The sequence below is a fragment of the Eleutherodactylus coqui genome, chromosome 8 (assembly GCF_035609145.1).
Source record: "Eleutherodactylus coqui strain aEleCoq1 chromosome 8, aEleCoq1.hap1, whole genome shotgun sequence".
NCBI lineage: Eukaryota > Metazoa > Chordata > Amphibia > Anura > Eleutherodactylidae > Eleutherodactylus > Eleutherodactylus coqui.
The window spans coordinates 71,288,377-71,306,981 of NC_089844.1; the positions used below are offsets into that span (position 1 = coordinate 71,288,377).

Sequence of the window (18,605 nt, forward strand, 5' to 3'; positions counted from 1 at the left end):
AGGACTACTGATTTGTGTAAAAATGTTGGATTTGTCCACCCACGCTGGTGTTAATACACGTTAGGCAACATGAGATGGCATTTGGGTTGCTAAGGCCTTTATTTAATCAACTATTTTCGATTCGGTCTAAGGAATGTATATACTGTATGTGGTTATAAGTAGGTGGCATCCACATAATAAACAGCAATTCTAGGAATTATGAGCTCCAACTATGCTGGAATCAAATATAATATGTAAACAGAAATGGTACTCATCCTTTTTTTAATCTATATATCCCCATACTATTTGCTGATACCAGTAAGGGCTACACAGAAAACATCCAGAAAGAAACATTGGAGGTGCAATTTAGCAAACACTAACAAAGTAGAGAGCAGAATTGAATACCTTCAAATTTGAGGAGGCTCCTGTAAATGCGTATTTTAATGACGATTGCTACAGTAAACTAAAATTAAAAACCCCAAATATATCACTATAATTTTACTATATTCCTGCATTGTTTTGGAAACCCTCCACCTATAGATATAATATTACCATTAAATTGACTGTAAATATATATAAATCAGATTGTCTCTTGCAAGTCCAATAGCCCAAGACACTGTGTTAATATAGTGTTCAATCTTTCTTTGCAAGAGGTAAAAAGGCAAATTTATTTCTATTTATTTAAAAGTATCTTAGTTATATGTGTTATATACTGTCATATTCTAACACATAGGCATACAATTAAATCACTGGTACCCAATGCTCTGTACAGTACATATGTGCACATTGCACAGACCTGGATTAATCATGATAAAAGGCTTATTTGTGCAGTCCTGTCAAAGTCCCCTATGCCTAAAAAATGCTGAAAACACAATAAATCTGAGCACTAGTAAAGCTTGATACAAAGACTATGGATTGTCATGCAAGATCTTACCTGCGTATCAATTTATCATAACCATGGGCTTCTCCAGTTTCTATGGTTGGTTGTTGGATGGAGCTAAGATGTATCCTTCACCCTTTGTGTGTGTGGAAGATTCTGTCCTAACCCTGATCTTGCGGATTTGCAGACATTTCCACCTACAGTAGCAGCACAGCACAGTATTCCCATAGAGAGGCAATGGGCTAGCACTCACCTACCAATTACAGTCAGGGCAATGATCTTCTCTCATAGTGTTTGAAATCAAACAACTTGGCCAAATTAATAGAGAGTCTCCATTGTAAGGGTTTTTTAATGAGGAGCCATTTCTAGGTTGGTGATGTTGGTAATGTCCCCTTTATAATCACTTCAAGTACAGGCTCTGCCTTAAGATTTAAACCTATTTGTTCACGTGATCACTATCCTAAACCCTGCAGCTATGTATGGGTTTGTATATAACCTATAGATTTCCAGTCCAATCCCAATCTGCCTTCATCTCTCACCTCTTCCGATTGTTGTTTGACGCCAATATATACAACAGGACATGCCACATCGCGGTACAGGGGATACAGGGATGTGCCAACTTTGCCAACCAAATCACTGCACAGAATTTCAAACCCCTATGCAAAATGTTCATTGATCTGTACCCCAATATAGCAACAAAAAATAATAATTGTTGCAATCAACCAATGGAATGGATCATATGTGACCACAACCAGTGGATATGACATGGGAATGAGGACTTCTTCGCTGATTTTGATTCGCATTGTATGTAAATGTATTAATAAAATCAATTAAGTGATTGTGTCGATGTCTATTTACTATGTTTAAAGAGCAACGGCAAATTAAAAATGTTATAATAAAGATATTATTGTTCCACATTGTATACAACCATATATACAAGACAAGGAAAACTCTTCATCATTGCCCTGTTTGGCAGATTATTTAAAATATTTCCATTTTAAAAAAATGAGTGTATATAAAAATCAACAACAACAACAACAACATTGCATCAATGGTGATGATAAAAGAGCCGCACAGACTCAGAGGCTACAACAACTGCTTCCAGCTGAGGACCCAAAATAAAGTGCTGTTTTCTCCTGCCTGATGGAGAGAATGTAACTTTACACAATCCAATTCAAGCAAGAAGATCCACAGCAAATGAACCGCAGCATAATGTGCACAGGGCAATAAAACTGCGAGATTTACACCCCTCAACCGCCCCCAACAGCCTAGAACCCTTTACTTACTATGATTTATAACAACAACTTGGCCCATTGTCAACTGATAAAACCTCCACGTCTACAGTTAGGAAATAAATGTTATTATTACAAGCGCTGACATTTTGTATTCTGAACTCTAAAGATATTATTATTGTATTATTCCTTTATACATATATTTATATTTTCTGCCCAGGATAAATAATCCTGTTACTGCATAAATGATCAAAAGTGAATATAAACTAAATAAAATTTTATTTTAATGTATGTGTTATTATAATATCCGATGAAAGATGTCCCAATGCAAATAATAATAATATTTAAAAATCTATGGTTGCTTAAGGTACAACCCAACAAACAGCAAAATATAGAAATCAATGAACATTTGTTAATTTAATAAAATTCACTATTCGCTATAGATGTGATTTATCAGTTATATATCCGAATGGACAGTGTTATTAAGGCCACTTTCATACTGCAGTATTTGGGTCACTATTTTGCATCAGTATTTGTAAGCCAAATTCAAGAATGGAACCTACTTAGAAAAGTATAATGGAAAGATTTCAACTCTTCTGTTTACTGGACTCATTCCTGGTTTTTGCTCATAAATACTGAAGCAAAACACTGCTATGTGAAAGTAGTCGTAATGTGAGGAATGTGGGGAATCAGGGAAGATATCTATTCTGCTGTCTGTCTCTCTCTATTGGGATCCAGAGCTAGATCAGTAAATATCCATTTACTATTATAGATTGCAGCAAATGGTGGGAATAAATGGCGGTGTCCAGCAGAAAATGAACCACTTTAAGTGTAATAGTAATGACTATGGCGGACACTCGGAAATCATTATGTGCTGTAACGTTTGCCTTGGGTAACATTTCAGCTTTCTCCCCAATTCTATTATTATGACGCAAGGTAAAATTTACGACCCAGCCATGAAAAGAAGTTCAGGGCCCCTTTCTCAGTGTCTTTAGAAAAGGCAGCAGATGCCCTGACAGTTCAGTATTGTTCCCTGGAAGACTCAAGGCTTGCACTAAATCTGAGCCCTCATACAAATCTAAAGTAAATCCATTCAATTCCCTTTACTGCTTAGGCTTTCCCCAAAGCAGGACTCAAGGAACAGTTGCATATATCATCCTAATTTTCTTATAAACCCTAAGCATTGTGAAACAAAGGTCACTACATCTCCTGACTACTGCAAGGAACAGGCAAAGACTCCTATTTATCAAACCTATGATGACAGCCAAGTTCTGCTATTAGAGAAGAAAGAAAATAATAGTAATAATAAATAGAAATAGTAATAATAATGGTGATAACAGAGACATACCCACCAGCAGCACAGATCTGCTCTCCTCAGCTATAGGACAGAGATAGTGCAGAGTATACAGTCTGCTCTCTTTGTATATAATATTCTTGGGATCTCTTCAGTTTTCAAGTCTGATAGAGTCCTTTGCTTGGCAAATTAATGACGACGCTGTGTTTCTTAAGGGACGTGCTGAATTAATTATTTGCTGGATCACGTGGGTCAGGAGTTGAAGAAACCTATTCTTGGCATCTTGCATCCACTTTGATATTGAACATGTAAGGAACATTTCTAGAGCCCCCTGTGCTGCTGATGCTGATGCCTCCTCTATGTTTACTAGTAAATCAATGCAGGAGCCTCTTGGTGGAAGATGGCAGGGAAGATGTGAGGCTTTGCATTCAGGGATTCTTCCTGATTTACTGTACTGTACAGTGGGAGCTGTTTGCTATTGACTCAGCCTTCCCTTCATTCTTTTCCATAACGACTAGTGGTGATATAATACACACTATTTTATTGATGTATTGTTAGTAGCAGAGGAGGAGCCACTAGACAGCACACAGCCACAGCTGCTTAATACATAAACACATACACAATAAATATGTACAGTACACACTACATGTGTGTGTATGTATATATATATATATATATATATATATATATATATATAATATGTCCTGACTATGGGTCTAAACTGATACCTATATATCTGAGTACTGTCTGACGACACACTATGGATCATAGTGCGAGTATGGTATATAATGCAAACAATGAAATATTCTGTGGTCATGAGCTGATAGAGCCTAAAGTACATTGGAATATATATATATATATATATATATATATATATATATATATATATATATATACACACATATATAAAATGACTCCTAGGTGAGTCACTCATTTTAATTACCACTCTTCTCTACTGTATACTTGTTTCTTTGATTAAAGGATTCCTTAAGTCATTATCCCTTCATATCTCACGAAATGGTGGATGTGATGTGAGATCCCTATCTATTGACAGTACAGTGCAGGTGTGATAGACAGAAAAATCAGTAAATACAGACTGATGAGACACTTTTCATACTCTTTTGTTTGCTTAGTGCCACAAAAAAGAGAAAAATAAGTAAAGGCAACAATCTGTATGAGGAAATATTAATTGAATTGTCAGGGTCATAAATAAATAAGTATGTGTGTGTATGGAGTACACCTACTTGTATACTGTCTACATAGCCATACTACATATGTGCAGAAGGAGTTCGCCCAGCCCACTTCTTTATGATGTCCCCTTCCCCCTACTTCATCTGTATAATTTCGGGCGAATTTCAAAATATTATTGGAAATAAATTTTCATCTATTTTCTTGATTGTAGCATTTATGAGAAGGAACAGGAAACTTACTGATGTTCTTATATTAGATATTTACATTGATAGAAAATTAAGTGAACATATTCTCTCTTGCGCAAATGAATTCATAGAGAGATAGATAGTTAGATTTCTTATTGATCATGGTATTGTAACTGTACACCTGGTGGATCCCCTTTATCAGGCTAAAATATGTACAAAGAAATCCTTTATACGTAGTAAATCCAGAAAGGTTGCTATGCCAAAACTAGGGAGTTAAGGTCCAAGAGGTCAAGGGTTTAGAGGTCAGATCTCCCGGCTGAAATACAACTAATCGCACAGAAAATTTGTCCTCAGGATGAACCTATGATTTTTGGCTAAGCAGAACTTCAGTAAAAATACCTTTTCACCCTCTCAACGTGAAGCTGCTTTTCCACTGTATGATCTGTCATAGGGACAATGATGGTCCTCTACTACATGGATGAGACATCTGCAATGTTATCTATAGCTATCAGCAGCCCGTGAATCCAGATTTCCAGAACAGGAGCAAACAAAGAGTTTCCTTATATCTTCCTGTCCGTGTTTTACAGATGTAACAGAAAATACTATATGATCCAGATAAGGATTCCTCACATGCCCCCTGTACAATTAGTTTCCTGTCTTGTGCCTCTATTTATATTGTATGCATACAGCTACTGTGATTATACAGTGGCACAAAATGCTGTAATAAAATGGCTCAAATTTCTCTTGTCATTGGAAAAAATGTAACAAATCCAAACATGTTTCAATATTTGATTTTTAATTAAAAGGAAATAAAAAAGACAATTTGCTACTCTGTTGAGAATGAGAAAAGAATCTCCATCTATGGTACTTTTGTTGCTGCTGTTTGTAATGGTGAATTCCTCAGTAATATCTAAATATTCACAAATTTGTTACATGGTTTCATTAAAAAAAATTACCTAAAAAATGGAACATAAAATACATTTGTTTTGCATGTTTGAAGATAAATATTTTACAATGGACAAACTTGCCTTTTCTACCTTAAGGAAGACTCAGTCTACAATGTATATCATAGAAGACTTTTTATTTCTTGTAAGTTTATGTTGCTACAGAAAATAAAAAAAATCAAACAGAATTTGCTACATGAAGTTGTACAGTTTACTATGACTTTTTTATTTTTCCTGTGGATTTTTTTCCATAAAAATATCACATTTATCAAATTTCTCTTATTTATTTAAAACCCAAAATTACATTTTGTCTACAAACTAAAATCCTATTTCTTTATTACCTTCAAGCAGGTATCCCACTGTAATCCCAACCATAAATATATAGAACAGTCAGAGCGAGAGTCCTCCCTTCACACTAGAAATGAGAACAATTCTCCTTTGTGTATATTTGGCTTTGTGGTTGTTGTATTATTCTTACTATTTTATTATGCTTAGTTTTCGTGTGTTTTATGAGATCAGCTCCCCTTTAAATAAATAAATGAATACACTTTACAAATAAAATAACCCGTTTATTTCATAATAATAATTTTCCTGTAATTTGGTATCGTGTGACTTATAATACTGGCAGTAACAAAGAAGAAACAACGAAATCATGGCAGAGCTTTCCCATATGGTCTCCACATTTATATTTTACCTCTCCCATTTCCTTTTTTAACCCACTGCTGCCCTGTGCTATCAGACAACACATACAGACAGATTTACCTAAAACATATTTCCATTGTAGGATCCTCTTGGTGTGAACAACAAAAAGAAACATGTCCTCACAGTTTATGATGTCCAGAATTTCTATGGAGGAGACATTCTTGGTAGGTGTGTGAGCATTCTAGTCCTCTTATGGGTTTACACTGCTGAACATAGGAAGTCCTGGCAATATTTTATGTCATTACAGCTCAAAAAATAACAATAAAAAATAATAATAATCTGCATTGCTTCCTATAAAGAGGTGAGGTCAGTCTGGTGTTCCTTAAGAGTTTGTATGTGCTGAGAAGAAGCAGATGAAGATCTTCCCTTTGTATTGGGCAACTTGTGGTCTTTCTTCCATTTCATCCTCCTGTTCTGGAACCAGATTTTTATCTGGCGCTCGGAGAGGCACAAACTGTGTGCGATCTCTATCCTGCGACGTCTGGTGAGATACCTGTTAAAATGAAATTCTTTTTCCAGTTCCAGAACTTGCTGCCTGGTGTATGCAGTCCTGGAGCGCTTGGGTTCTCCTCCCGTGTAATTTGGGTTGACTGAAACAAAGGAACGAAAATATGCAACTTCGTGAAATCTAAAGTATCCAGAATCACTATATATCGCATTATAAACCCGCACACAATGCTACGTTATATATAAGTATATAGAGAAAATGCTACACCACCTAAGAATACATAGATCCATGCGACACTATATATAACTGTATATATAGATATATATATATACACATATACTTAGCTTAACGCATGCACACTGGATGGAGTTTGCTCCTCAGTACAAACAACAAAGCCACATGGCCTATTCCCTCAACCATAAAAATTTATGATGAGTGTAATGGCTTCCTGGGCTTAAATGGCCATAAATAATATTTTCAGCAGCTTCCTCGCCTGCTTCCATTGAATTATATTGTGTTTAAGGAAGGAGTTGCTGCTTACCTGAGTTGCAATGGACTTTTTTCATCCAGGGGTACACTATTGCAGGCTGCTTGGAAAGACTTCCATTTTTAGGGTGCTGCTGTTGACTGCAGGGTTTGGAGATCTGGGAAGATGCTTGGCAGGGGTCCTCAGGAGCAGAATAAGTGTTCTGTGGTTCTTGCCCATGGTGACCCCGGGGCTGCAATGCAGAAGAACCTTGTGCATGGTGGCTACAACTGAAGGAGGACTCATCGCTGTAGTTTGGCCGGGAGGTGTAGATAGCTGGATGCTGGTGATAGTCAGAGCCCTGCTGGGAGCTGTAGAAATCAGGGGCTTGCTCTGCTAGGTAGCTGCTCTGCACATACTCCTCGCATGGAGGGAATTTAGGATCCACATATTTAGAGTTTACCATATAAGAACTCATGGCCATTAATTTCTCAGGATAGAAAATACTAATTTTTCTGCTCTTGTCTTTTTTTTCTTGCCTCCATAGAGCCCTCCTACTTGCTGTCAACTGAATAAAGTTAGGAGGCCATGTGATCAGGCCAGCCAATCACAGGGCAGGAACTTTATCACTGGATTTTAATTGTAGCTCATAATTTTCAGAAAATAACAAAATAATATTGATTTAATTGGATCATTATGAACATTCCATCTCTTCTGTTCTTAATCACACATTGCACGTCTTCATAGGAGAAGTTCTTCCCTGATCCTTATCATAGAACTGCATATAGTGTCTATTGCATAAAAAAATAATTTTTTGCACTGATAACTCACATTTGAAAAAATGTTTGCCATAATCTCAAGTTTTAAAACAGAAAAACCTGTGTAGTTATTGCTGGGATCTAATGTGAGGAGGGAGAGGAGAAAGCTCTTATGTTGTCAGGGGGCATCAGGGGCTCTATAATATGTACAATAGACCTGTCTTGCCTTTGTCTTTCAAGGGGTCATCTAAAAGTTACCAGAATCTAGTCAGGTTGAAAATAAATTAGATAATCAGTAACTTGTGGTTTACGTTTCACAAGGTTCAATAAAACGAGGCAATTATTTTATAGCCACCGAGATTCCTCAAAATATCATTTTATATTAAAGGCTCTTTTTGTAACTTGTAGGAGAGAATTGGAGCATAAATCCGTCTACAATAAATCAATGTTGTTTAAATGATGCAACTTTGTAAGTGAAAATAATGATTATACAGCATACAAATGTATAGAAATGAAATGAGCTACAAACATGCATAGAGGTTAGATGTATATATAGCTATAATAGGGGCTAGATGATGAATATAAAAATGTAAAAGAATAGACGGTAGATAAAATACATACTATGAGGTCAGATAGCAAAAATACAATAGGGTAGATAGTTTATGAAATGGGATAAATACACTAAGCTCATATATATATACATATGTGTGTGTGTGTGTGTGTGTGTGTTTGTGTGTATATATATATATATATATATATATATATATATACACATATGTAACGGGATTGTGTATATCTGACGGTGGCAGATATATATATATATATATATATATATATATATATATATATATATATATATATATATATATATATATATATATATATATATATGGATAGATGTGACCAAAGAAGAAATATTAAGTACATATTAATGAAGAATGGATATATGAATGTGGGTGACTACTAATTATCATGTCGGTGCTGTAACTATTGTAGGTGGATTCGAAGTTTTTGCATCGACCATATATTCCCCTAGAATCGAATCTGTGACTATGTAAACACCACACAAATTCGGTTCTACAGGGTACATATAGACAACGTATAGACAGTCCTTCTATCTAGTAGAGCAGTGTTTTCATAGGAATCACCTATGAGTCACTTATATGACTAGGATGATGGCAGGTATGAGAAAAGAAAGTGCAAAAGGACATAAGGTGATCCTATATTATTATGACAAAAAAAAAATCCATAACGACCATATTTAATTCCAAAACTGTAATTTCTTTTAAAGAAATGACATTATTTGTTTTACAAGCATAAAAACACCCGAAAGACAAACAATGAAACAAAAAAATACTTGTAAAAATATAAATATAAACAAGTAACATATGCAAATGTAGCAGAGTTAAGGTTGTCAATGCAGCAGAGTTGAGTTTTCATTTAGCACAACTCAACGTGATATTATTATGTTGTTGTATTTATTCAAGAAACATTTGGTTATCCTAATGTAAGTCACCAAGACGAACACATATGTCTATTTATATTATATGAAATCAAAGGTACCCAGAAGGCATACAATGATACCATTTGATGCAAAATGTGAATATAGCCAAAGATATAAATTATATCTAAAATCTAATAAAACAACTCCAATTAAACTATATTATTGCCTCACTATGGAACATCAGTGGGTGAAAGAGTCACAGTAGTTCAGTAAAAATAATTATATAATAATACGAATATAAATACACATGGAGTATTACATACCAGTCTTGTGAGCAGCCAATCTTTGCACTATGCGCAGAAATGAGTGTGGTAGCGTTTATGGTGAAGAGCAGGTCAGAGGGCATTAGCAAACATATCCCAAAGTTTCATTATTTTTAGAGCTCGACAGTCACACAGCAGAGGACAAAAGTTCATGATTTGTTCTTGATCCATGTGCAAACTCAGTGTCCTCCCCTCTCCAAAAGGCAAAATGTCTCAAAAATCCAACCATGGATTCCTCCAAATATGAGCCCAGCTTCATTCTTGTAGAGTAAGTGCCTGAATAACTATTTTTCATTATATCTATTTATTTTAAATATTTTAGGTTTTCTTTTACTTCACTCTGATGTAATTTGAAGCAAATGTTTTTTACGTATAATAAACTACTATATGTGAGCACATCTACAGTATCTATATCATCTATCTTTCTATCAACTTTAATTATCTTTCTACACACACATTTATTATCTAATTATCAATGCATCTGCTATCTGTTTATTTATCTATTAATGTTTTCTCACAACCCTGATTTCTTCTTACATCTATAGACTTATTGTCTATAATACAAAATATTTATGGAAGCATGTACAAGATGTTTATAGCTGTGATGCCTTCAAAGGAAGACCCATTATTTTGCACATTATGTATTGATAATATATCACCTTATAAAGGACTAGATGCAAAACTGAAATGTGGATTCAATAAATGTGTGACATCATGTATTGAGTTTCAAGTATTTCTCTAGAATTTTATATATGATGATTTTTAGTAAAGAAGAGCTAGCTTGGAGCTGACATTTTCATATTAGTTAGACGATGTGACCTGCATTTCACCTTATGGGAAGACTTGCTCAGACAGGTCAAAGCCACAGTGTTATTGATGAACAAAAGCGTTAAATATTCACCTCCTGCTCCACTGCCCATAGAGCTGCTTTTGATCTAACTTCTTTTTCTGGGGCCTAATTCATACAAAAACTATATTATTCAATGTTTTATGTAATAAGATTAATTTCCTGTCACTGATGAAGATATGAGATACAAAAGTCAGATGAGGACAAAAGGACAATAAATAAACGCATAAATAAGTATTTAAAAGGGAACATATTACTATTCTATATTTTAATATATTACTATTATATATTTATATTTGCATTATTTTTTAACAGCAGAAACTTTTCTTAATATTGATATTTACAGGGAAATCTTTTAGATAACTGCTTTCATTAAGTGATAGAAGAAGAAAGAAACGAATTTCGTATATTAAATATCACTGCTTAGTCAATACCTTTTAGACAGGTTGATACAATCTATATATGTTGCATTAATACGAAGCAAACGCTCTGATCGCATTGCAATGTAGTATAAAGTCTCACACATTTTCTAATCCTATTATAAAGGCGTATAAAGACTGCAAAGATTATTAGCCTACCACTTATGCACTTAATCAAGCACAAGACATCATCTATTCACATAAAATTCCTGCTATGAGTCTGTACTATACTGTATATCATCACTCCTAACTGTGGGAGGCGCTATACAGTACAACAAACCAACAGGCAATGACTTATATTCATCCAAACCCCAATAAGACAGACACCTGGAAAATCTCCAGAATCAATAAAAGTCTTCAATCTAATTACATCACTTCCAGTCAATACTGTACACCCATCAAATATTCCAGCCATATGGCATGATATAAACTCCAACCAAGCTCATTTACATGTTAAATTACTAGTCATTTAATACCCACAATCTGGAACCCCCAACATTATATAATGCCATACAACAAGATCAGAGTTATAAACAGAAATAACTGATACATGAATCACATTGATACATAATATTACACTGATACACTTTGCAGTAGATAGAACTATGATAAATTACACTGACACAAGTGCAGGATATCTATAAATGTATAAGGGCCGTGTACTTACCCAATATGTCGTTCCATTATGTGTAACCTGTTGCAAACCAAACAAAACAAGACATTTAGTGAAATATTCCAATTACATACGTGTTTATGTCATTGGCATAGTAATGTTAATATAAACGAACATAAACGAATATAATAACATCATAAATTTCATGGCTCTGATTCGTTTGGTTCCACAAATAACCCCCAAGTTCATAGTTGAAATGAACGTGCTCAAACATGACGACAGATTCTGTAGGTAGAACCTATATATTATATAGAAACATAACTTGCCCCATTTGGGGTAATGTATTTCATGGTAAAGTAAAGCATGACCGTCACAAACACGTGTATGTCCCCCTGCTCCTGCTCCCCCATCAAGCACAAAATTACATTGAGAATCACTTACTTTGTATTCTTTTCCTTTTTCTTCTTCTTGTAAAGTGGATCCAGCAGATAGAAAGGCTTCAGTGCTAGGAGATCCAGGCAGAATGATCCTTTCTAAACACTGATCCTTATTACTACATGCAGGAACACAACGCATCTGCACTTGTATGCTGTTAAACTAATTTATGGTGGGAATTATATTTTAGCTTGTCAACTCTCAAGCCATAAAACAAAGTTTATTGGAATCACGTGTTCTGATCCAGCCACTCACGACTCATCTCAATGGAACCATAAATAACCATCAGCTTTAAACTTCTATTCACTAGATTGAGATTCCCAGAAGCCTCTAATAGTAACACCAAATAAAAGAAGGAATATTTAAAAAGTGAAAGTTATACTGCAGTACAGGTCGTACAAAGCCCAGTCTATAGAGGGGAACCGTGATACACAAAAGCTAGAAGCCAGAGATGATTAGATAGATAGATAGATAGATAGATAGATAGATAGATAGATAGATAGATAGATAGATAGATTTTGTTTTTGCTATGAATCCTTAATTTGTTAATTAGTTCATTTTATTTGGTACTATTTTCTAAAGATCACATGATGGGTACCTTATAAAAATACACAAGTTTCTGTGTTGTTTTTGTTTCTTATGTTATCTTTTCTTTGTTGAATACAGGACTTATCAGCAATATTGAAGATAGCAATCTGAGGAAGAACTCAGCCTTAACAGAATCGTAGTCCTTACTGAAGTGGCAAATGGACGCTATCCCAAGGAAACTTAAATATTTATTTAGAGCTTTTGGTGTCACTTGTAATTTACAAGCCAGCAAACTGTTCACAGCTTCTGTAAGTGAGAAGAGCTTTGAACTTTGGAGGCTGGCTTATAACGTCATAAAACAAAATAGTGTGAATACTTTTTTTCCTTAAGGTTTCACAAGAATGAATTTGGAAGGGAAAGTGTGAAGGAGGAGACCCCAGGATGCAGAAGAAGCACAATTTATCACACAATCCAGAAGCACCATATGTGAGACTGAAAATGCATCCCAATTAAGATCCAAGGAAATATCTACCTCTGGTATCTAAAATACCCTAGATCTGAAATCCTCATTTTGATGCAGTCATTACCCTTTATAATTTGACTTTAGACTTTTTGATGAACTCTAAACAGTTTATGCTCAAGTTTGAGGCAGATCATTCATTCTTTTATAGTTATTTCTTAAATAACTTAATGCATTTGTTCTGCAATGGGTTTGTGAATATGAATATTGTAATATTTTTACATACGTTTTCCTATAATGCAAACAGCTTTAATTGGGTCAAACTTTAGTGGCCTTCATGAATTTGCATATATATATATATATATATATATATATATATATATATGCACACATAATCATAGTGGGGGCTTCCTTTGTGATTTAAGAGTTGTAATATTACATTATCTTATATAAAAAATACAAAAGTATTATGGAGGTGATACCTTTATTGGATAAGCAGAAAATGTATATATGCAGCTTTTGAAGTAATTTAATGCCCCTTAATCAGGCTTGATTTAATAGTATACTGTATATTTTATTGCATGCATAGCAAGTTCACAGGTCTCAGCAGTGCTTGCAGCTTTTACTCTCCCTCTTTGCTCTATACAGAAAATCTTTTAGTAAATGAAGGTTATTATTCCCTATGAAAGGTATGGGGATTAATGTATGTCTTCATGTTTGAGGACAACTCTCCAAATAGGCAAAGCAGGTGCATTATTTAACTAGTTCATTAATTCTTGTCAGCAGCAGAGCTGCATTTTCAGCTATCTATCATACACAATTATACAGTATATCTTTGCATTGTAACACAGTACAGTAGATAGAAGAAGAAGCTTCTCCTACAATTTTCATTGAGCGGTTTAACTGATGCTTAAAAGATTAAAATACTTGGCTGAGTCTTGCATGAGTCTTAAAGATAATGAATATAGGACATTAGCTGAGATCACGTGCTCCTCATCCTTCCCCCCCATCTTCAGGTTAACCAAAGGGCAAGTCACACACTAATTCACAGAATACAAGAGACTTGTCCAACAGCGCCTTCCTATGGGCACAGAAGGGAACTACACCATAAAACAAAGGCACATGAGCCTCTCTGTTCATCTTTGACTTAACTCAAGGGTTTGCTTCATTTTTCCAACCATTCCCCATCCACAGAAGAACAGATATGAGAACTTAATTCAATAGACCTAGATGTTGGCTTGCTTTAGGCTGGCTTTATACGGGCGTATTTGTGCATGCAACATTTGCATGCGCAATATGCAGTGAATAGAACACATTGACTTCAATGGGTTCATTCACATAAGTGTATTTTTCCTGCACATTTCATAAATGCAAAAAAAAACACACATTCTCTGTTTCCTGCACATTTGTACACCAAAGGTCCCCATAGCAGTCAATGGAAATGTGCAAAAGCACACACAACACTCTAAATGATGCATGAAACACTGCTTAATTGCGCAGGAAAAAGAACATATCTTGAACTCATTGGACTCTATTAGAAATTTAAATGGCTGGGAGCATTGGTGCTTTTTTCAGCACGTGCAAATGCACATGCCTTGTGCATGGAGAAGTACAGTAAGATACACTAATGCACGCGCGAAAAAAACACGTACGTCCTGCGAAAACATGGTGCTCATGTGCGCGCAAATGCCCATATGCTTGTGTGAAGCTGAGCTTAATAGTTGAATTCATAACTAAGAAAACTTTTGTGGATCTTATGTGGGCCATAAAAAAGTCACAAGGGTTCGGCTGTGAAATAAGCCACAGTGATCAATGCAAGCTGGGTCTTTCTATGTGTTTGTGCACACAGTTACAGCATTTTTATATGTAAAAGAGTATCACATTTGTAATTTGAGCTTGTTTAGTTATTTCTTGTTACTTATTTACATAGTACATGCATATTTCACAGTGCTGTAAAGAGATCATCATCGTATATGTTGTTTCCTGGCCCCATTGAAGCCCACAATTTAAATTCACCTATCAATATGTTTTTTAGAGTGTAGGAGGAAACCATAGTATCTGGAGGAAACATGGGGAGAACATACAAACTCTGTGCAAGCTTCTGTAAAAACATATGGATATTTAGTTACACCAAGTACTACAGTACTAATAAATTAAGTTCTACACCACTTGTCTTGTTGGAAAAATGTTTTTGAGCAAGCACAGTTACAACCTGCAATTGTACAGTAAAACCCTCATTTTCCCCTAATGGGTGTGTCTTATGCAGGTGGTCAATCAAAGTATAAAAGCATCATACAAGGATTGCCCTTTAACATTCCAACTAAAAACAAAGTTAGAAGAGAGTTTCAATGTGACTTTATTTTATCTGAAACTTTCTGGATTTACAAAGTCTGCTGTTGTCAAAACATCACAGCTGGGTCAGTGAGTCCTTGAATTATTAGGGTCTATCAGGTGGGGGTGAACTCTCTCTCTCTGCTGAATGGGATCCATATGTACTGTATAGAGAATCAAAATCAATGGCTCCAAGGCCCGCTGAACAGAAATGTAGCATGCAACATTACTATCTAGGAAGGCTGCTGTTTCAAAATGTGTTTGCTGTTAAGGGCACAACTGATTCCCATTGAAAACTGCGGGATCTGTTGTGCCATAACCTTCCTTCCAACTTTTGCGTAAATGAAAGGAACTGAACCTGATCTTGCACTACTATGCTCCAATAACAGTTCAAGTTTCTAGTCATATTAGTGTAAGCCTGTAAAAATGTGATTATTCCAAAATTGTGTATAGACTGGGAGTTTGCTATATACTGAACTCCCTGGTGTATAAGAGCATATTCAACAAACTTACTTAGGCACTTTAATTTTTTTTTTCAATCTCATTTAACAAGGTTCTTTGAACTATGGCAATAAAGTTTATTGAAGAGCTTTGGATGAAATCTTCACCCAACGACCCAGCTTGTGATACATTCCATATAACAAAGGCAGCATTCTCTGCTGTTCAAGGGTAATGTGCATGATTTGGTTGGAACAGAATGTGGGAATGTGGTAAAGTATGGTGTAATATCTGTGCTTTGTGTATGGCAACTAGTACAGACAAGAAGTAGAAGAGATGACTAAGTAACTAAGAAAGTTACTTTACACTTCTCATCTGTGTTATAAAAGGCTTTATCCGTTGGTGCAGTTAATACTTCTAACTTAAGCCACTATCAGAAATAGTTGGGTTCCATAATGCAAATGGTTTACGTCCCCAAACCTTACACACTATAGGGCCTCCTAGTTCATGTGGTCTAAATTCCCACATCTTATGATTTTTTGCATACATTCAGTGGCATAATGACCTACTTACTGTTTTTTAAAGTACTCAAATCATATTAAGTACAATTAATATGATTTTTATGCAACTTTGCAAGCCCATACAATATATTTAGTGGGTCCAAGTGGGAGAGAGAACAGAATACTAATTGGGGGCTATACATTTACCCTTATGTAAAGTGAAGGGCACCATATTAGGAACCAATTTTGCACATTATTGACTATTAAAGAGGTATTCTTGGACCTTTACTATTGATGACCTATCTTCAGGATAGGTCATCAATAGTTAATCGATGCGGGTCCACCACTTGGGATCCCCATCAATCAGCTGTTCCTTTGACCCACTGTCAGTGCAGCAGGTCCAAACGTCATCATCAATGGACAGAAGTGTAATAGGCAGCTTCGCTTCCATTAAAATTAATAGGAGTGATGCCACATTGCCACCTATTACACATCTGGCTTTTCTTTGCAGTCAGAGCCGGAAGTGGTTTAGGAGGCAATGCTCCCATTGATTTCAATGGGAGTGAAGGCATCTATTATACTTCTGGTCCTAACCACTGATGATGACATCCAGTCCTTTGCACTGACAGTGGGCTAAGTGATCAGCTAATAGGTGGGGATCCAAAGCAGTAGACCCCTGCCGATCAACTATTGATGCCCTGTTCTGAGTAATAGTCCCAGAATGTCACTTTAATTACAAAAGTGAATATTTGGGGCTACCATAGACTAAATAAGGGTTAACGAATGGAAGGCAACTCACATGTGAGTTTGAGCCTCCTATTTGCCTGAACCCCTCACATCAGTACATCCTGAACAGTCTTGACAGTGACTTTTCTTCTAATATTTGTTTGAATTAATTTTCATAAATAAGGTGTAATGTTTCTTGTATACCCTCCGAATAAACTGAAGACAAGAGGTGGAAACGTTTGAGAGACCAGTACATAGACAATAGCTAATGTGTAGAATAAATACATATTGTGGATTAATACAATCATAATATGTTAACATATTGAAGGTTTAACTAAATTAACTTGCATTTATTTTGGTGGTTAGACCTTGTATTTAAGTTGTCAGACCTGTCTTAAAAAACACCAAACATAGAAAATTTTCCCAAAAATATCCTAGCAGAACCTGCCTTTAGCTCCTGCTAATCCTTGCTTCTATTTTGTCTAATGTTGCAGTTAAAACTAAGAATTACTGAATAGAAATAAATATTTTCTATAAGACCAGCAGATCAGCCATTTCCACCTCCTTCCCTTCATAATCTTGCCTCTGGATGTAAGACAACTGGCTGCAGCAGAAGCCTCCCTTCTCTGTCTGCAGTCAGACAGAAAGTTCCTTAAGCCACACCCCTTGACTTATCCCCACTCCCTCCAGAGAGTGAAGATAACAATAGGAAATTAACAGGGTTTTCTGCATGTCCCCGAAAGAGAATGAGAAGCAGTGAGGGGAAGTATATCCTCTATTCCTTTTATCATTCGTTTTTTAGTTAAATGTTCCTTCCTAACTACACGTCACTTCTTTTGATTAAAAAAAAATTATTTCTATAGACATTGATAAATGTCTTAAATCTAAAAGTAATATCAATTGAATAGCGCCTTAATAAATATGGAGCAAGATCTAAAATTATTAGTGAGGTCAAATGGCTGGAAGCTCACCTGGCGCAAGCAAGGATGCCCCAGAAAGAGACCAGTCCGCTTGCACCCAAAGTCCTGGGAAACTTTGTATCCTTATATCCCTAAGATTGGAGAGCAGCAGCTGGCAACCCAAAATCAATGTAGAAAATGGGTGAAGAAAACAGTGTTTAAAAAACAGAAAAATGCAAATCTAAAACTTGCCACTCACTCCCCAACCCTGATAACATTAAAAAAGTATCTTAAGTCTTTTCAGCTTTAAGCACTCCCTTATTCCAGTTTTAAAGTTGTAACATATTGAATCTGCCCCTTAAAGGGTTTTCTAAGGTTAGAAAAACATGGCTGCTTTCTTCCAAACAGAGTACCACCTTTGTCCATAGGGTTGTGTGTGGTATTGCAGCTCAGCTCCATTGAAGTGAATGGGAGCTGAGCTGCAATACCAGACACAATTCGTGAACAAGGGTGGTGCTGTGTTTCTAACCCTGGACAATCACTTTAAAGGGATGTCCCATCAA

General features: G+C 35.6%; 2 protein-coding genes across 6 annotated transcripts in view; both read right to left on the reverse strand.

Moving 5' to 3' along the window:
• The window catches only part of HOXD3 (homeobox D3), a 66,763-nt gene that overhangs the window by 8,920 nt on the left and 39,238 nt on the right, over positions 1-18,605 (reverse strand). For 2 of the 5 annotated variants that reach the window (XM_066575795.1, XM_066575793.1), the window contains exon 2: positions 11,780-11,806. The exons of 1 other annotated variant lie outside the window; for it this stretch is intronic. The gene's annotated coding sequence lies outside the window, so the exon portion shown is untranslated. Of the gene's footprint in view, positions 1-6,467; positions 6,539-11,779; positions 11,807-12,166; positions 12,205-18,605 lie in introns of those variants that run through there. 2 more of the 5 variants (XM_066575794.1, XM_066575797.1) reach the window with 2 other exon arrangements.
• HOXD4 (homeobox D4) lies at positions 6,699-8,659 on the reverse strand. The gene is made up of 2 exons (XM_066575800.1): positions 7,397-8,659; positions 6,699-6,997 (listed from the first exon to the last, which is right to left on the reverse strand). The coding sequence occupies exons 1-2, from the start codon at positions 7,803-7,805 to the stop codon at positions 6,699-6,701; spliced, it is 708 nt and encodes a 235-aa protein (XP_066431897.1). The 5' UTR covers positions 7,806-8,659.